This window comes from Camelus dromedarius, chromosome 4, assembly GCF_036321535.1.
Source record: "Camelus dromedarius isolate mCamDro1 chromosome 4, mCamDro1.pat, whole genome shotgun sequence".
NCBI classification, from domain to species: domain Eukaryota; kingdom Metazoa; phylum Chordata; class Mammalia; order Artiodactyla; family Camelidae; genus Camelus; species Camelus dromedarius.
Window position 1 is genome coordinate 30,881,886 of NC_087439.1, and position 20,843 is coordinate 30,902,728.

The 20,843-nt window shown below is 40.8% G+C and overlaps 1 protein-coding gene across 3 annotated transcripts; it reads right to left on the reverse strand.

Moving 5' to 3' along the window:
* Window positions 1-7,141: 7,141 nt before the first annotated feature.
* Window positions 7,142-18,223, reverse strand: RBM43 (RNA binding motif protein 43). 3 transcript variants are annotated; one of them, XM_031451381.2, is made up of 5 exons: window positions 17,796-18,223; window positions 15,783-15,907; window positions 13,388-13,598; window positions 10,951-11,036; window positions 7,142-10,150 (listed from the first exon to the last, which is right to left on the reverse strand). In XM_031451381.2, the coding sequence occupies exons 2-5, from the start codon at window positions 15,813-15,815 to the stop codon at window positions 9,419-9,421; spliced, it is 1,062 nt and encodes a 353-aa protein (XP_031307241.1). In that variant the 5' UTR covers window positions 15,816-15,907; window positions 17,796-18,223; the 3' UTR covers window positions 7,142-9,418. The 3 variants fall into 3 exon arrangements, with proteins under 3 accessions (XP_031307241.1, XP_031307242.1, XP_031307243.1); XM_031451382.2 differs by lacking the exon at window positions 17,796-18,223 and adding an exon at window positions 17,045-17,777; XM_031451383.2 differs by lacking the exon at window positions 15,783-15,907 and having other exon boundaries at window positions 17,796-18,219.
* Window positions 18,224-20,843: the final 2,620 nt, after the last annotated feature.

Consider the following 20,843-nt stretch of genomic DNA (forward strand, 5'->3'; position numbering starts at 1 on the left):
CTGATCTCAGTGTGGACTAGAATCATGCTTCAGCTCTAGGACAAAGAAGAATTCATCAGAAAAGGGTCTGGCTCCCTCTAGTGCTTTTTTCAAATTGTGTAACTGTCTCTGATTCTCAAACCAATTAAGAAACAGAAAAAAATCTTTCTGTAAATAGTTCCATGCTGCACTACCTTGTGGCTGCGTATTTCATACTTCAGACTATTCAACAATAAGTAAGGGATTATTTCCTCTTTTTAATAATGAAAGATAACAGCTACTGAATGCTGAGTCACCTCCTCATGATATTTTCTATCATGGAAAACGTCATAGTTTATCATTCAAAGAAGCAACCATCTTTTACACCAGAATGTCTTGCTCCTGTTTCCAGGATACCTCTATTGTCCTAATAGCACCTTTATTTCAGACTGCTACTGTTTCATTCTGTTTATTACTGTATTGGGGAGGGCGGGTACACAGGGCTTTCTCTAAAAGCAATCTGATGTCTTATAGTTGTTTTTGTCATTGCATAGGATGATGAAAGACAGAACAGGAGAGATACAATGAAAGAAAAACAGATTATAACAACCCTTAAAACTGGGAGACAGCACCAGGCAGTGAGAAGAGAGAGGCATAGACACTATTATATATAATCAAAACATGCTAAATTAATATATCTGAAATAATAATTGATTATACAAAGTGGTATAATTGATATAAAAAACAAACCAAGGGCAAGCACCTAATCAAGCAAGCCTTCTCTGAATCATTTTCACATCTATGAGTAAGTGTATGGATAGGCACGCCTTTTCTGCCAAAATGACAAGCTTTAAAGATTTTTTTATGTTTATTTTATTTTGTTTATTTATGTTTAAAAATTGTCACTGTTCTGCCACAAGCCATTTTAAAAAATGCATTCCTAAAAGAAGTAAAGCTGAATTAAAGTGAAAAAGAGGCAGGGTATAAATTACACTCCATCTCTTGAATACCAGGTGAATACCCGCTAAGTCCCTCATATAGAAATTCTCAGGGTAGCAATAACTTAGCTATTCAAGACTGGTCCCTTATACTTGTGAGAAATCTTTTCAACCGTGTCCAGAGAATGCCAAAGTTAGGAAAACATTGCCACCTTCAAATTCTTCACAGAATAGCTAAGGTTCAACAACAAAACCCAATATAATTTGATTAAACATGAATTCAATCTCCAGCCCAGCTCATACCTGACCTGACTGCAGGCAGTGTTGATTTACTCCTCACTCTCCAATGGAGCCTCAGGTTTTATTCTAGTAATGACAGAAACAGGACCCATGGATAACTGTTTTTAGTGTTTACATCACTCTCTATCGGGGTGACCTTGGCTAAAGCTGGACAGCTCAGATCTTGGGAAATGGACCAGTGTCAGATTGTTTTATTTTTGCAATTACATGTTAGAGGAATGAGAGCAAGACAGCAGATATTTCCACTACAACTCATTCTGAGGCCAGAATGAGGGATTTTCTCCATATCTGGGTTCAAGGGAGAGATCACAGGAGTGGGGCTGGTAGAAGGCTGCTCGAGAGAGGTGAGGGTGGGTTGCACTGTCACACCTCTGGGTTACCCTCCCACCCTATGCCACACCTCCAGCAGCCGACCCCAGCCAGTGGCAGCGACAAGGAAGACACAGCACACCATCTTCCCCAGCCCATGTCGGTTCCAGCCCAAAAGAGAATAGCAAGAAGGCCAGGGCTGACCCCTTGGAAACTAGGAGAGTCTGGTCCTTCCACAAGGTCTTACAGAAGGACAACTTCTGACTCATCCTCGGGAAATGGCTGTATAGACAGTCGATTCTCATTATTCAGGGTAGCTTTTCCTGTAAAGTTGCCATGAACAATGAAAAAGCTTCTTCTCGAACTTACCGACACTAGACAGCCCTGCGTGCTACGCCTGGGGGCCACTTTAAAAGGCAAAAGCACCCCCCCCCCCTCAAAAGCACAGATATGTGAGAAACATGGCACTAAACACCGCGAAAAGGACACCTGCCGACAGCGGGAGCGCTGACGGAAGCAGCTAAGGCCTCTCCCTGCGCCCCCTCAGCTGGGCACAGGCCTGTCAGGCGACTCAAATGTGGGAGCTTCCGCGCCTGCCCGGGAATGGTGGTTATAGATAAATTTTACTGAGTGCAGAAATTTTTAATACGGAATCCACGAATAATGACAACCGAGGAAATGTGAGAGCAGAGAGCTCCGACCCTAAAGAGGCAGCTCCCTGGGGGCCGGCCTACCTTGGCGCGGTGAGGACGGCCGAGTACCACACCCGCGGAGGCGACCTTCTTCACCCACCGGAACTACTGCGGTTCAGTGATGGGCACAGGTCCTCGCCACCTTGTTGGCACGACCCGCACTGGTGTCGTGGATGTCCATCAAACACGGACCCGAAGAAGACATGGCGGCTCTCACGCATGCGCCCTCGGAAGAGCGGGACCTACAGCCTGAGACCAATTTCCCGCTGCCGCCGCAAAGACCTAGACTGATCCGCTGACAGGACGAACGTCCACCAAGAATCTCTCCCCATCCTCAAGCCAAAGAACGTACTACTTGGACTCTGGTTCCTTGTCCATAAATAACAGCCAGCCCCAAACCCTTAACGGACACTATCACTTACTGCAGCATGTGCTTCCCAAATTGCAATTCCTTGGCTATTACTGAATAAATTCAATTTCTGGTAATGTGAGCTTGCCTCAGTTTACCTCTTTATTTAGGCTGCACACTGAAATGGCAGACCTCTTAAGACAACATGTTAACCAGGTTGGGTTCCCCTAGCAAACTGGGGTGGGCAGGCTTACCAGATGTCTTTCCTTCGGGCCTGACCCTTTCAGTGAGCAAATGTCCCTGAGATTTTAGAATTAGAGACAGAGGGGACCCCAGAAAAAGAGGAAAGGACTTCTCCCAATGGAAAAAAAAGAGGACTGAAATTATTCATTTAAATATTTAAAAAGAATCTAATCGTATACCCCAATGTGATGAAACAGAATAGATCACTTAAAAGGGTTTAAAGCATTTTCCTGACAATGTGTAATGGTTTACTACCGACAGCTAACTGCAGAAGAAAAGTATCCCTTGCTCCCCTGCCCCTACAGGAGAAAAAAAAATCAATTGGGAAATTTGAAAACTACAAGAATCTGGTCCAAGGCTCCTGGAGGCTGAAAGCTACACAAAGGCAAGTGTCTTTTAACATAATAAAGCCAGATCTCAGCCTTCAGGGGACCAAGGGGTGGAGTCACCTACTGTCATCAGCCTGGATGGAAACCACTTCCTCTTCCCCCAGGGCATGAAAAATATCAAGACATAATTCTTCATATTCCCTCCCTAAAATTATGCTTGGTAGCAATGAAGCCTGCTTCAGTTACACCTCTGTATGTATGGGGAGACCACTATGGAGGGCATTCTCTTTTATAGATGTTTCATAATATCAAGCAGTATCTTCCTTCCTGTGTTCCTCCTATTACAGATAAAGGCCTGAAGTAAAAGCAAATATAAGAAATACTTATCATCTGGCTATATTTACTCTGAACCGTGGCACATCCTCTCCTCCAACTCGATAAAAGTGATAAAAGTGACTCCCATTTGCTACAGGGAGCCAAGCCCCAGATGAGGACTTTATCATATTATCACAAAACCTTATGAGGTCAGAGTTATTACTCCCATTTTATAAATGTGGAAACTGAAGGCCCAAAGTCACAAGTCAGTAAGTAGTGTTGCTAAAATTCAATCTTAGATCTATCAAGCTACAAAAGCCATGCTCTCAGTCTCTATGCTGTTTGGCTACCACATAGGCAGTGTTCTTCTGACACAGTGCTACCTGTAAGTAAGTGATGCTTACTAGCTCTAGGTTAGAAAAGAAAAACATTCATTTCTGAATATTAGACATTTAAAAAACAGAGAATATTAGTTAATATATGACAAAACACTAATCTCTTATGAGCATGAGTAGGCTGTACCTATCAGAAAACACATGCTGTAAATGGATAAGAAGAACATAAGATTAAATGTTGCAATGGAATTTCAGGGTAGGACAATTAACACCAGCCAGACAGTTGAAGCCTCTCAAATGCCACTAATCATTGTAGACACATTAATCTGGTGGCAGCATACAGAGTGGATTGAGGGCATGGGGGTGGGTAACACCAAGCCAGGAAGGCCAGTTAGGAGAATACATGAGCTCTTTATAGTAGTGGCACAGAGAATGGAAAAGGGGAAACAAATACAAAGGGGGAAATGGAAATAGAACCCAAAATGCTTCATGAGGGAAGGAAGTTGTGAGGTTTCAGTCTAAGAAGCACCTTGCCAGGGAGAAAGAAGAGAAGTAAACTGTCTACTTTGTTGACATTTTTGATAAACTTTAGACAGTTAGCTCACAAACATCTATTTTCACCAGGAGTGAGTTGTTCCTCCTAACTTTCATACACATCCTTCAAAAACCACTACCGTTTTTACATTGTATCTTTTTACTCCTCTCATGAAATCACTTGCTTATTTTAAACAAATTTCCCCAACAGCAGCAAAAAGAACCTCTTATTTTCTATTTACCTCTTCCCATCCAATCCCTAAAAGTCCCCATCCTTTAAGGTAATCCTTTTATAATATCTAAATCAGTAAAATATTTATTAGACTAATTTCCTCCAATACTAAATTTCTTGGAAAATCAAAAGGAGGCATATTCTAATCCTATGGCTTTTCTCAGCATTGCCAGAAATACAATGAACTGCAGGCTAGTCTTAACAGACTTATACAAGCTATGTAGTACTTTCTACGGATTAAATGTTTAAATATCTCAGGCATTAATGTCCATAATGGACTATGGACAGAAATTTCCCCAGTGGCCTCCTATAGCTGACAGTAACCAAGTATCAGCATACAGACCCAGTGAATCTTCATAACTATCTAATTAAATCACAAAGGACTTTTGTCTCACTGTTGAAACCTAGTCAGGAACTAGGCAAACGGAGGGAGTTCAGGGAACACGCCCAGTGCCTTCCTGCCAGGGTGATAACTGGCCAACCTGCTTGAGTTTGTCTTGCCAGAATTTCCTGCTTCAGAGGAAATGACTCAAGTGAGAAATGAGGACACATTCTAAAGAGATGGTACGAGATTAATATTAGTTTTATGATGTTGGCAAGTGGGAGAACTATATAAAAAGACAGAAAATTCCTGGACCAATGAACACACATTTATAAGATGCTTATTTCAGCACAAAACCCTGTACTAAATTCTGTGGGGAGCACAAAAATTGTTCCTATGTTTCATAATATTTGTGGAATGCCTACTATGTGCCAGGCAGTTATAAACAGGGGATAAATAGAGTAGAAAAAAGACAAAATTCCTGCTCTCAAGGAGACCACCATGCAGTGAGAAAGGAAGACAAGACACCAACAAAAGAAACGTACTGGGAAATGCTGTCAAGGAGAGGGGCATATCGAGCATACAACGGGGTCCCACACACAGAACCAGATGCAAGAATCAGAGGGTCCCAGGAATTTTTTGAAAGAAAGCTGTATTAGTTTCCTAGGGCTGCCAGAATAAATTACCACAAGGCTGGTGGCTTAATAGAGGGGCAAGGAACTTTCTCAGAATCACTCCGTTTGGAAGAGGCGAAAGATGAGAGAGAAGGGGTAAGTGGAGAATACTGAAGAAAGCCCACTTAAGTTGAAAGGGTTTTTATTTTCCTAAGCCGGTATTTATACCAGGAAATTGTCCTAGAGTAAAAAAATCTTGGCAAGATAGTTAGATTCCTTAAATTGCTGTCTTTTGGAAACTGCATACATTGTCACTAACGTGGTTTATATGGAGAAATTCACAAAACAAATTCGACTTTTCCTTCCCTCTACACCATTGTATGAGTGTCCTCTATCGAGAAATCAAGGAGTCTTGTCCACCAAAGTCGTAAAAACTAAGCTGTCGAAATTCAGCCATCCCTAAACTTGGCATCCATCTACCAAACCAGATGCCGGCCTGCCCTCCCTCCTCGTCTCCTCTCATTGGGCTCACACCCATCCACCTGCTCTCAGCCTCTGAGAGCTGCTACTGACACTTGTTAAAGAAAATTACTCAAAACACAGAAATAAGGCAAAAAATAACTTTATGACTTATAATGTCAAGCTCTAATAAGACCACTTGTGGATCATCTCTTTTGAGGAATATAAGTTCATTTCACTTAGTATCACAATTGATTAGAGCAATGACATTTTATAGCTCTGTAAAATTAGAAGTTTAACTTCTTAAAAAACAGATAAAGTGTGATTATTTTCTTTTCTGTCTTAGCAGAGAAAATAACCATCCAAAGCAGCTTTATAGCACCCTAGGACACTAACAAGTTTTGTTTTTAATTTAGCAGTTTTTACTAACATGCTTTTTCCTACTGACTTTTTAATTCCATTTCTTATATTCTCGAAGGGGGAGGGTATAGCTCAATGGTAGTGTTTGCTTAGTATGCACAAAGTCTTGGGTTCAATCCCTGGTACTTCCACCAAAAATAAATAAAAACCTAATTACCTCCCTACCTCCCTAAAAAAAAACCAAAAATAGATTTCTTATGTTCTCTTTGAAACATTTTGTCATTCTGCTAGTTTACACCTCAATAAACAGGTAAGTAAAACTTTAAAGCATCCTTATTATTTTTTCCTATGAGAATTATGCTAATGATTTGGAAATGACTAACGTATCCTGGGTAAGAATTGACCCTCAACTCTACCCCAAGTACTTCTATGGCAAGCTCTATTGTAATGGCTGGTTTGCCTGCCTCCTCTGCCAGACTAGACATTGACTTCTAAGGAGTCAGTGAACACCTGTCTTCCATCCACTGCAGTCTCTGAAATCCAGATGAGCTCAACAAAAATCCCTGAATGAGTTCCTTACCCAAATGCTGCAGAGCCTTTTCTCCCACCCTTTTCCTTTGTTCATCATGAGGTGAAACTCCTACTACATCTTCTTTTTTAACTTTATAATGGCTCTCTTCACCATCTGCAGTCTCTATGAAAAGTATCAACTGACTAATTAAATGATAGGTTTTTCTCCTAGTGGCAGACATACCACAGGGCTTAGGCTTGACAACAGGACAGAATTCACATCACCTTCCTGGACATCAGTAACCTTCAAAAATAAATTTTAATAAAAATGACTACTCCCACTTTGAAAATTTAAAAATGTCAGTTTTTATTAAGGATAGAAACTGGCTACACAACTTGCATATTATAAAGAGAGACAGCAGTATGTAAAACACCTGAAATACACAGTCTTCTCGAGCAGAAGATGTTATATTCATACCTGTAAATCAATTAGCATTTAGTGTCTATCCAGTCAAGGAATGAGCCCCACTATTCGGATCCAGCTCTTTGTTGAAAGATTATTTTATTGGTATTAAATTTGTGGTAATAATGAAAAGCCTCGGCAGGTATCAAATAGAACTCCGCCAGTTGCCATTTTATTGACTCAGCTTTAAATTCATCCTATTTGCCTACTCATTAAAAACAAATCTGGGTCCTTCAACACATTTTTCCTTTGTAGCTGACAGGAATGTTAAGCTTTCTCAGTAGAGGGCGCTGGAGAGGCACTGCTGGAGGAAAGAGCCTTGTTCCTACTTCCGTGTGTTCAACCGGGAGGCTCCTTGGAATCCAGCTCCGAGGCGGAATACCCACTTCCTCAGCGTGTCAGGCTGGTGCAGCGTGGTCAGCTGCTCCAGTGTCCAGCCCCCACACACGAGACCCCCCCAGCATTCAGTGCCTGTGGTACACACTGGCCAGCAGCTCCCAGCCACCAGCAGTTCCCCGCAGCAACCCCCCTGGGCAGGTTGTAATGGAGGCCCCTGGTGAGACACCCGTGAACGGATTCCTCCAGCACCCTAGAGGATGGACTTCCAGCAGGATCCCCTGGCACAAATCTTCCAGCAAAGTCTGGATTGCAGTCCTGGGGTGCAGGGTGCTCTATCTAACTACTCCTTATATCTGTTATTCCTGTATGTGGCAGAGTTCTTTCTATTTCTTACTAGCCAATCCCTCATTATTCCAATCTCCTGTCATGGTTAACAATTCTTTATATTAAACTTTCCCTGTTCAAATGACTGTGTGCCTTCTCTCTCCTGATTGGACACAGACTGAGACAAACCATTAGAAGCAAAATGAAAATCAAAGATTTTAAAGATACGTTATTGGGCACTTGATATAAACAGAAGTTTCGCATGACAGAATGTTTACTCATACAGAAATGAAATAACATATTTAAAGAAATGGAAATCATTTACATATCTGGGATTTAGATGCCTAAGAAAGATGAACACACAGAGAGAGAGACTTTTCTTATCCTTTTCTACTGATAAAAATAGTTCAAATCATCATAACCATGTTTGCTTACTCTGACAAGAGCAAGAGATATACATTTTATTATCCTGGGAGGTTCTCTGCAATGCCCCGGTTACTTAACACTGGCTTAATCCAGAGTCAAATGCAGGGCTGTGAGAGATAATCAAATGACAAAATCTGGCTCCCCTTCTTCAGGAAGGCATTTTCAAATCCTTCTGTCATCTTTAAGCAAACACTTCTCAAGTGTTTAAGTAGAACCGTGGGAGACTATGAATGGGAGAAGCACAGTTCCGTAACTAAGAGCACAGGCAAGGTGCACTACGTCACTAGGCTTCAGTTTCCTCACCTGTGGAAGGGGACAAAGACAGCACCGACCTCACAGGGCTGCTGTCAGGACTGAGTAAAGACATGCAACGCACTTAAAATTATGCCTGGCAACTAAGTGTTTGCTGTTATTCTTATGGTCTGTGATCTTATTCTTGAAATGATATTACTTGAACAATACAATTATAAAGACACCATACTTCCTTCATAACTCTAACAGAAGAACCAACATTTTATGTAAGCACTTAGGCTAAGTAAGCAGCAGTAAAAATGTCCCATACGCCCAGTATAATGAGATTTAGTCAAGTAAGGACTACCTGCATCAGAAACATTTACCATCCAAGTAGCTTCTCAAGTGAGTTTTGCCAGCATCCTAATTATTTGGAGTAAATGGACTTTGTAAATGTTAAGAAATTGGAAATTGCATTATAATAATCATCTGCCTTCTCACATGTTGGAATTAAGGCTACCCCTTTTTCTAAGACTTTTGGGGTTGCAGAAAAAGTGAGGTTTCCCCAAAATTTAGTGAGTTTCTTTTTTTCGAAGTTTTATGCCTTAGATATTATCTTTGTAGTCAGATAGACTGGGTTTTTCTCTAGCCCCACTTTTTGCCAGCTGAATAACTTCAAACAAGTGTTTTAACCTCCTTAAATCCTATAACATGAGGATAGCAATGCCTACGATGAAAGAATTAAATAAGAAAATGTAGGTAAAGCCAGCATCACACATGGCATCACCATGTGAGGGAAAGCAGTAGCCATTATTGTTACCATTGTTGACATTTTATTACCTAACTTTTTGCCTTGTTAACTTCATGACCTCTTTTTTAAACAAGTATATGTCAGAAGAAGATCCTATAACATCAATGTGTGTCTCATAAAAATTAACCAGAACCTGAAGGCACCTCGAACTTACTTGTTCACATGCCAACTTAATATTTCTTTTCTCTCTATGTTCCTTTCCTTCCAAAATAAATGTCTCCTTTCTAAGCTCAAAGGAAAGAGCATGTGAATACTTCTCAATGAGTTCTTTTACCTGTTTTGCCTTGTTTGGCTGAGACCTATCTTGAACATTCTTTATACAAACTGTGGTAATGTCACCATCCACTCTCTCTTGACATTGAACATGAAATTTTTTCAATGTGCTTTCATAAAATCCACTCTTGTTTTTCAGGTAAAGGAAAACATCTGTGTCGAGAACAAGACTTTCTCCACTCCTCAGAGTCTCAGGTATTGAGGACCTGAGTGACTTTAAAGAGTGACTGCTTCTCTGCATACTCCCTCTTGGGCTCTGTCCACTCCTGTTTTTTTCTAAAAGAGAACTTACTTTTAATAGCAAAAGTTCTTTGAGCTTCTTGATAGCCAGAAATGATCCTTGAACAGAGATTCTTCCATTGGCTCCCAAAGGACTGAAGCCTAAGGTTGAGATTTCCCTTTTAAGGTCCATTACCACGTTTTCTAGACGGACTTGACTCCGAAAAACAGAAAGATCAAGGACAGCATGTACAGAGCTGAAGACCTAAAATTAAACAGAGAAATTAAAACAGCACCACCTAGTGGAGCAGACTTTATAAACACATTCTTTTCCCACCATTTTCTGTCTCCTCAGCAGCCACCCTAAACCAGGCCCCAACTGCCTAGCACAGACTGGCTTCTTGCGCCATGGCCGCCCGTCAAAGGGACCCCACAACCCCATCAAGGCCACAATGTTCAGCTTGGGATTCACAGTCCCTCTCTGTATTCCCTAAAACAGAAGTGGTCACATAATTTTTAGAAGCAGAATTCTTTTCTGAAGCAAATTCCTAGGCAGAACCGATAGATACACACTGTTCTGGTTCTGCTCTGGGGATAGGGGTCTCTGCAGAGAGCCCTCCAAGTCTGAAGTTCATCAGATGGCTGCACAGAACCCTAGCTTTCTTACAGAATAAAGCTTTAAACCAATGCTTTGGATTTTACTTTTTGCTCTCATTTCCACCTTTCCTGTTTCTTCAAAGCTCCTTTTAAATGTTCATCCTAATCGGGTTTTTCCCCCTACAGAGTAAGTCTTTAGGTAGACACCTGACATCATCCACGATAACATAAAAGCTCACTGTCACCTTAAAAGCATCAAGAGGCTCATATAGAAACAAAAACTGACTAGGCAATAACTAAAACATTTCAAGACACAGGTTCAGCCTTTAACACTGACTCAGGTTAAGGAGTTTGCATTTTCTTTCCTAGAAGTCCTGGGGTGAGTGCTTTGTGTCTCCTAGGTACAGGGGACACTTTGCAGAAGAAACAAGATCTAGATGATCAGCATGCCTTCAGCATCACACCTACCTTTTCACCAAAATGAGAGACTGTGAGTTGAGCAGGTCCAACCTTCTCTGCTAGACAGTGTTTTTTTCTGACCACGTTCTCTGCAACTAATTTGAAACAGGGGCATCAGAAATCTCTGTGGCATAATACTCTAATAATTATTTTCATTAATAATAATGATAGGGATGTTCAAGTCTTTTAGAATACCTAAGATTTTTTTCTGTTTTTCCTCTAAATTCAACATTTAAATAGTTTTTCCTTCTACTTTAACACATTAAAATTCATATATATATACATATATACACACACATATATACATATATACATAAAGAACACCTAAAAGTAAATCTCCCACTCTGTTCATTATGGTCATGAGGATACTTCACCTTCCAGAACCCAGGATACCACACAGTCCTGGTTTTCCTCTAGTTCACTGGCTGACGTGCTCAGACTCCTTTGCTAATCTCCTTCTCTTCTCATTCTCTAAATGTTGGCAGGCCCCCTGCTTCAGGCCTCATACCTCTTTGCTAAACTTACACCCAACCGCTGGGTGTTCTCAACAATTTCCACAGCTTTATATACCATTACTCTATGTGTCTCCTCCAAAGTTTTATCTTATCTTCAGCCTCAACCTTTCTCCCTTCTGGCCGTGGAAATCTCTACTATATTGTCCAAATAGACATCTCAATGACCAGAATTCAACTCCTGATAACTAGTTCCTTCCAAAAGTACTCTTCCTCCAGTGTTCCGCATCTCAGAAAATAATACCTATTCCATCAACAAATTCGGGACATCCATCAGTTCTCAATCACCTGCCCTGCTACCACTCTAGTCAAAACCAGCGATGACTAGTAGCTCTTATTCTCCACTTGGCTGCCAGATGGATCATCTAAGAAAAGCAGTCACATTTGGTCAGCCCTCTGCCCAAAACCCCCTAATGGCTTCCCATCTCACTCAAAGTAAAATCCAGACACCTAGTCTTGACCTATACACCACTTAACATAAACTGGTCCCAGCTACCCGACTAACCACATCTCCCAGCCTCCCCCTTGCTCTTTCCACTCCAGTCACATCCGCCTCCTTGCTGTTCTTCAAAACACTCAGCATGCTACCTCTGGGAACTTTTCCCAGTCCTTCCCTTGGCCTAGAGTTTTCTTCCCCCTTCTCTGCATGAGTCATCCCCTTACTTCATTCAAGTCTGTTCAGATGTCTCCTAAACAGAGTACTTCCCTGCCCAATCCATCTAAAGGAGCACTGTCCACCACATTCTATCTTTCTATTCTACTTTATATTTTTTCACAGCACTATATTATATATTAATATACATATAAATATAAAAGCAATATATAAACATACAAATAAATAAAGCCCCCAACATAATTATGTATTCATTTATTATCTTGTTTATTTGTTCACCCTTACAAAATGTTTCATGAAAGAAAATACTTTGCCTATTTCATTCATTGCTGTATCCTCGAGGACTACAATGATACCTGACAAATAGTACACCCTCGATAAAAATTTGTGAATAAATGAAAAAATCAGCCCTCTCTTTCTCTCTCTGAGCTATCAAGTCAACTTATAAAATTATTAATTTCCAAAAACACTATGTTCCTCCTTAGAGAAATAATAAGGGGCCCTTCCCACCATCCCTTACCTGAACATCACTACTGAGAAGGAATGAAGTAACCAATGGTGAGAGAGAAAGGGACTGACAATCCACAGTCTCTTGGTCTCTCTGGACTCTGTCTTCCCTCACTCAGAGTGAGGTCTCTGCTGCTCCTACTCATATGTGGTACTTTGACCCCCAAGAGGCTGGCATGGAGGCTCGTCTTTCTCTGGCAATGTATCCTACCAGCCACTGACTTGTAAAGAAGGCTGCCCACTCCATGAGGCTGGAGGGGTGAATAAATTCTGCAGACCTTCCTCACCTGTGTCAGTGGGGTGGGGAACAGAATGGCTCAATGTGACCTCAGATCCAAGCCATATTTCTCCAGTCCAACTTTCCCAGTAATAAAGCAGACACTATGTGAGAATACCCATTGGTTGGTTTGAACAAAAAGAAGCAAATGGCACAGTACTGCTGAAGCCACCTCAAAATTCCCAGAGTATTTATCCTGTGAGACTATAGATAACTTTTATAGGGAGTTTTCCTATATTTTACAAGTTTTCTAGAATAAAATTTATTACTTTTATCCCCAGATATAGATGCATTTAAAAATAGAAAGAAAAAAGTCTTTAAGAATTTGCCAGTTACTGACAACTCTATCATAAGCCATTTTCACATATATTCTTGCTAATGCAATACTGTGCCACTTTTATATTCAAGGATAGGATAATTATTCTTTAATAAATCTACTTTAAAACTACCAATCCCACTAATTATCTTAATGAAATTCAATTTTCAATTTAACTACAAAAGTATTTCTAAGATTACAAAAATTTGACTTGGAAATACCTTCTTTTTCTTTGAATGTTACATATGCAACACCCTTGGTTCTTGTTGGATACATCACATCTTCAACAACTCCACCCTTATTCTCAGTATCTTGGAAGTGAATCTTCAGTAATGTGGTCAGTAACTGATCATTAACAAAACCAACTGGAAGACCAGCAACTACAATTGTTCTTTCAGAAGCTTTGGATTCCCTAACCTTCAAAACTGATGCCTGCAAAAGAAATAGAAGGATTCTCTTTAAATATATAAGATTCTACTTAACACAGACATCACACACCAGTGGGAAAGGCTGTATTATTCAGTAAAGGTGCTCTTGCAACTGATTATAGATACTTGAAAAAAATATTAAGGATAGATCCTTGCCTCACTCCATATACCAACATAAACTCTCTATATAAATTTGAGAGTTAAAATGTAAAAAGTGAACCTTTTTTTTAATAAATGGAAAACGTTGATTAATATTTGTCTGATTTTAGAAAACCTAAAAATAGTTATAATCACAAGGAGAAGATTAAGAGATATAAATTTAAAAAACTGAAATTTAAAGAAGTCAAGCTAACCATCAAACTTGGTATTTTGGAGTTGGCTGTGTATTTCCTTAATTATAGTCAAAAGTATATAAGCCAATAAGAAACACATTCTGGTTTTGTTATTGTTGTTGTTGTTGTTGTTTTTCCAAAATTAGGAAAAACTCACCATAAAAAAATAAAACCCTGGCAAGAATATTTGGGCTGCAGTGGAGTAAATCCTGCCCTTCAGCACATTTCTGAGACAGAACTCAACCTCTGGGAGCACATGCTATTGCAGACCCTGGGCACAGAGTACCAACTGCAAGTAGATCCTCTCCTGGGCTCACTCTCTGCGAACTTTTTGTATTAACGTTTAATTTGTTCCCAGGCCACTTAGGGAAGTGGACCTGCCAACTTCTCCCAATGCTTATATGAGGAGTCCATCCAGACCACACCAGAGCTCAGACATAATCTATCCTAAATTATCCCCAGGAGGACAGGATGTCTCATGGGCCCAAGTCATGGTTAACAGATCACGAAGATGTTTCGGGTTTTCAGTTCAGAGGACTCTGTATACATACTCAGAGTAGGACTTCACTGGGGATAGGCAAACTACTTACTCTCAGGTCAAGAAGACAGTCTTAAGCACACACACAATCCATCCCAAGAGCACCTTAAAATGCAAGTAAAAGGATAAAAAGAGAATAAACCCAGTTAAAGGGAGCCATTGGCATAGGAGAAATTTTAACAAGTTTCTTGAAGACTGAAAATACATAGTAGTATGTGGACGGATAAGATGGGGAATGCAGAATAATGAAAAGAGGGCTGCAGTGGAAAGGTGACCACCTTCGTGCAGAACCTCAGAAATGAAAAAAAGGACCACAAACAGAAAGATCAGTTGAAAGGCTAGTGGCAAAACAAAACTGAATGAGCTCTCGGGAGAATGTGACCTGCTAGTATGGATGCTGGCACCCCAGAGCACGTTCCCCCACTTTCTGGCCTTTGAAGGGGCCCCAGCCTAAAGATCTCAAGCAAATTAAAGTGTGGCATGTTTGGAGTAAATTATGGAGCACCAAAGAAGAAAATCTATTCGACACAGCTGTGACGAACATTTTTCTGTAAGTGGAAAATGGAAAAATACACACAACACTGGGCCAAAAGAAGAACAAGTAATCGCAGCACACCATTAGTCCCCGCTGTAAACACTATTTACTGTTTGCATAATAATGTAAACACTCTCATTGGTTTTTAACTTTTAGACTAATTCTGTTAAATCTTTAAAATACCAAAGACTTAAATATGATTACAGAATAAAATGGAAACATTCAACCCTGTCAGTGTAAGAATAAAGGCAAACCTAACTAGAAGCTGAGAAAAAAGATGGAAAGAAAAACCTACACTTAAATTACAGAAATCATGTAATACTATCAAATTTTAAGTATATTATGAAAGTTACAAACATAGTTGCTAGGAGAATTTATTTACTTACTTTTTTAGGTTTGTTTATTTATTTGTTTAGATAGGGGGACTGGGGATTGAAACCAGGACCTCATGCATGCTAAGCGCACACTCTACCACTGAGCTATCCCCATCTCCCACCTCGGAGAATTTAAAATACTATTAAAACTTTCAAACTTGAAAGGTGGGAGAAGGCAGAGGTTACCTGCTTGACATTTTCATTTATCACAGCAAGAATTCAATAGAAAATGACCAAAGTCAATGATCACCACGCCCAGGATATGCACTGTCTTAACATCTCCTTGATATTTCAGCTGGTAGTTATTAAAATAAAGTGGCAAAAATGTACCTGTATTTCTTAGATTAAACAGTATCTTGTCAATTAGTCGATCAATTAACACAGTATTAATTAAGCATGTGTTCTATACCTGGCAATATGCTGGGTACCCAAGATGACACATACAAAGATATAAAACGCATCCTTTGCCCTGAAATTCAGTTCCACCATGAAGATTTACTGAGCATTTATTATCTGTCGGGAACCTGGATGGGCCTAAGGACACAAAAAAGGGATCTTTAGCTTATGGGTGAGAGAGAGGCAGATACATACAAAAATTTCAACACAGCTTGGTAGGCACAAAAAGAGGGAGGTCTATTTCTCTACGAGAGAAAACAGACCAACACCTAACAATCTTAGAAGGATACAAGACCACTCACAATAAAATGCTAAAATACGTAATAAAAGCCATTCAGGATTAGGAAGCAAGATTAATTCTGGCAAAAGCAGTCAAAAAAGGCTTTATGAGAGACCTTGAAGGCTGAGGTTCAATTTTAATTTTAATTAATGGTCAAATTGAATTAAAAATGCAGAAAAGGGTTCACAGCAAAAGCAAAGGGACAGAGGCGTGGAGGATGAAAACGGCTCATGGTGAGACATATAAAACAAAGGTAGGGTCTCCAGAAAAAGAAACTCAGAATAATTCTTGACTATTTGTTATGGGAGGTAGTTTTAATGGAAGAAAACAGAGGTTCTTAAAATATTCAGGGATAACCAGATTGCAGAGGAAATAGTAAAAATATATAAACGCATTCCTCTATCCTAGCGCCAAGTGGTAAGATGTAATTATCCCAAAATAGTTCCTTCTAGAAGAGGAAAAAGTGACCGATTTCTCAAACTTTCAGGGAATTTTATTTCACAGGAGATTTCTCTTGATTTTACTATAAAACAGTCCACATCAGCCTCAATGGGTAAGTGGCTAGTAAATTAGCTTCCTTTTTGTTCTTCACCAATGTCAAACAAAAACTTTCAATTTAAACTCAGAAAATCGTACTCCACCTCTGCTCTCATCAATTCTAATGCCGTATTTCTTTATTCAAGTGTCTACATTTACCTTTGACATTAAAGAAACTTTGTCTTGACGGCTATTAATCTCTGTCTATGATTAAGAAGAAAAGGGATATCTTGGAGATCGCCTTTTCAAGAGCTACCACGTGGAGATACAGGATTTGGGAACAAGAGCAGCATTTTGGCCAGAAGTATTAAGGTGATGGCATTTTCCCCGTATCAGTGATAACATTTTAAGAGACTTTTAACCATCCTACCAGAAAGCAAAAAGATTTAAAACTGTGAGTTTATTTTTGTAAATAAAGCACTTGGGAGGCAATAATTAAATTCACTGCGTTCGCTTACATTTCTTTTCTCCAAATCAGTTGTTTATTTTCATTCAAGTTGCCTTTACTGCCACCAGTAAACAAAATCGCACTCGAATCTCACCACTGCTTTGGCATTTCCGGAACCCTAGTATTTCTGACCAGGAATTGAAGGCTCGGGCCACTGCTTTCAGGCGTCTGATGGAAAAAACCTGGCAGGCTAAACCTTAAGTTTGCTAACTGTTCTTGCTAGGCAGCACAGATGGTGACAACACAGAGCCCTTTGTGTCTAGAGAAAGAACTAAGGCCACAAGAGAGAAGAATTCCCGCTAATGTAGACATCAGGTTGCTTTCCTAACTGTGTCCTTGGCTCGAATCCTTCCTGCTGGCCCTTTTCAAAAGGAAACTGGCCTTCATTTCTGGGCAATTACGCTCCAGTCCCCCACAGCATGGGAGGACAACAGTTAAGCTGTAACACTGGCGGCGAGGCCACTCCTGGATGAAACAGCTATGTCCCTGGATGAAACGGCTATGTCCCTGGATGCGGGAGGTGGCCGCAGTGACCCATGCCTTGGGCATTTCTCTCGCAGAGGGCATTTCGGGAGCGCGAAACAGCCACCAGGGCAGGTGCAGGAAGACAGGGCGGGGTTTGCCTCCGGGATCCCTCCCGCGCAGCCCGGGATCACCCCGCACTCTAGCCCGCCCCGCCTGGTTCAGTGGCCTTCTGGGGGACCGTGGCGACGGGGTGGGGACCACTCCGCCCCGCAAAACCCAAAGCAAAATCAACTTGCCATGGCGGAGGAGAGACGCGCCTTCGGCGGCCGGCAGGGCCCTGAGCTAGCGGAGCGCGGGCGGCGGGGCGGTGACCGACGGGCAGGTTTTGGTTTCGATTTTCCGTTCCCGCTCGTTCGAAAACGACGCGAGAAAAGGGCGGCCCCCAAATCCGACCTCGCGGTTCTGAGGCCTCGGGGCCTCCGGGTGGGAACGCCGCCCAGGACGGCTGCTGCCAGAAAGCCCTCGGTAGTTTCGCAACTTTGGAAACCTCCCTGGAGAGAGGCCGGCGGGGCTGCCCGGCGGGAATGTGGGGATTCTCCCGGGCCTGCGTGGGTCCTGTGCGCAGTGGACTCTGGGCCCGCCTTCCTACGCCCTCGTAATCGCCCCGGTGGTCGTCTCACCACACCACACCTGCTTCTCCTCTTGCCACCTGCCCAGCCCAGCCCAGCCCAGCCCAGCCCAATGGCCCGGTGCGCAGGGCACAGGATGAAAGGCGAACGGCCCCTACCAAAACAGCCCGCACACTGTGGGCGACTCCTAAGCTTAGCGTCTACGGGGACACAGGGAATCTACATACATGGCGCCAATCAAAAAGTGACTGAGTAAGAAAGCCAAATGGCTGGCTAATACGCAGAAGTTTAATTCCACTCCTAAGAAATATAAATTGAAATCATAACAGGATCTCTTTTTTCCACAATTAGATTGGCGAAAAATTTTAAGTGTGATAACACCCAGTGTTAGCCAGAGTGTAAGGAAGCGTCAATGTTGCTGCAAGCGTAGATAGGTGCAAACATTTCTAAGGATTTGGGCCCCTCTCAATAATGTAAAGTACAAAAAGAGGTAAAAATACATGTATCCTTAGACTTAGTAACGCCACTTTCAGAACTGAACCGAAGTGCGCAAGTAGAATTAAGATACCGTAAGTTTTAATTGTGTGTTGCATGTAATACAGTAAGTTTTTTAAAAAACGGATCCATCCAGTTAAACTATGAATAGAACTATTTATTATATGGCCGATGGCACGTCTATAAGGCCCAAGGCTATGAAGATTTTAAAACAGAATGAGGTGAATCTATATGTAATTCCCAGATTTATATTTGATTTTCAGGTTCCTACACTTAAATGTCCACTTGAATGTCTGATAAGCCTGTAAAGCTTAACAGGACCGTCCTCTCTTTCTTCCCCCTCAAGTTAATAGTAGCACTACCACCCACCCAGACACTTAAACTCCAGACTCATCTTCCTTTATTCCTCTTTCCCTTTGCTCTGTTAGTACAGCCTAGAAACCGTACACTCTCTCCACTTTATCTCCACCATCCAGATCTAGTCTGCATCCTGCCTTGTTCCCCTTCAATTCATTCTGGATACCACACCCAAGATGTTTCTTTCATGCAAATCAGGTTTGATCCCCGTTTGAACACTTCATTGTTTTCCCATTACACTTTGAATAAAATTTACATCCTCACTAAGGGGGCTTTTCATGGACTGGCTTCTAGGCCTGGATGGCTCCTCCTTGATAGTTCACTTAACCTTGGAGCCTTAGCTCAAATGAGCCCTCTTCCAAGACACTGTTTCTGATCACCCAGTCTAAATTTGCCCCCCCCCCGCCCAAGCTGTTATTCTGTCACCCTATTATTGCATCTGAATAGCATTCACCCCTTTCTCAGACATTAGTACTGCCCTCCAACAGTCTTTGTTCCCATTCAGGCACATGGCGGGCTTGCCCTTCTCTCTTTGATGTTAGGCATAGCCATAAGATTCATTCAGCCAACGAAATGTGAGAATTGACATGTCTCGTATGTGGATGGAAGCATTTCCTTGCCAGCACAAGTGTCTCCAACGTACTCTCTGCCTTAGTGCTCATAAAAGCATGTACTGAAGGGAACATGCGACACTGAGCCAACAAACAGAACACAGTTGTACAAGGGAGTTGCCTGGACCCACAACAGAATTTACATGAATGAGAAATAAAACTTTGAAGCTCCTGAATGTTTTTCAGCAATATCACCTAGCAGACCCTGACTAATATATCCAAACCACTAGATTAAAAGAACACCATGGAAATATTTGCAAATCACACATCTGATAGGGATTTGTATTCAGAGTACACAAAGAACTCTTACAACTCAAAAATAAGAAGATAACCCAATTTAAAAATGGACAAAAATTGCATAGACATTTTATCAAAGCAGATTCTTGAATGGATAATATGCACATGAAAATATGCTCAACATCATTAGTCGTTAAAGAAATGCAAATTGGGGATAAATAGGGAGTTCAAGATTTGCAGATATTAACTACTACACATAAAATAGAGAAACAAGTTTATACTGTATAGCACAGGGAATTCAGTATCTTGTAGTAACTTATGGTGAAAAAGAATATGAAAACGAATATATGTATATTCCTATATGACTGAAGTATTGTGCTGTACACCAGAAATTGATACATCATTGCAAACAACATTGTAAACATTAATAATTGGAGCTATTTCATGCTGGACACACAATTGAAGGCTTCCTAATGTAATATGCAAGATGTTAAATAGTCAATACAGTATCTTCTGGTAAATTTTCAAAGACACATTTCCTCCCATGAAATCTCTAAAACTGGAAATAAGCAGGAGAGCCAATGCTTGATTTCTGAGTTTTAGTCAGATCACTTAGGTGGAATGGTGAAAGGAACCCAAGGGAAAAGTATAATTTTCCAGGATAAGTAACATTCATCAAAACCATCATGAAAATTTAAAATCGAATGAAATTATCTATTTTACTGCCCAAAACAAGTGACTGTTTCCAACCTTGTCCTAAATATCAGGAAAAAGTTATTTCTGATTGGCAGTCAGCCACGAACTAAATTTGACACCCTCTGTGCTAGTGAGACTGTACCAATTGAAATTAAATAAGGTCTTTAAATTGTTCTTCTTAATATATTGGGGAACTTGAAATAATTTTATTATTTCCAAAGAACAACTGACACAATGAGAGTTTTTTTTTCCTTAAATGGTGAATATGAAGATTTATTATAAACTGCCCAGTTTTTAGGCACCATTTCTTATTCCAAAG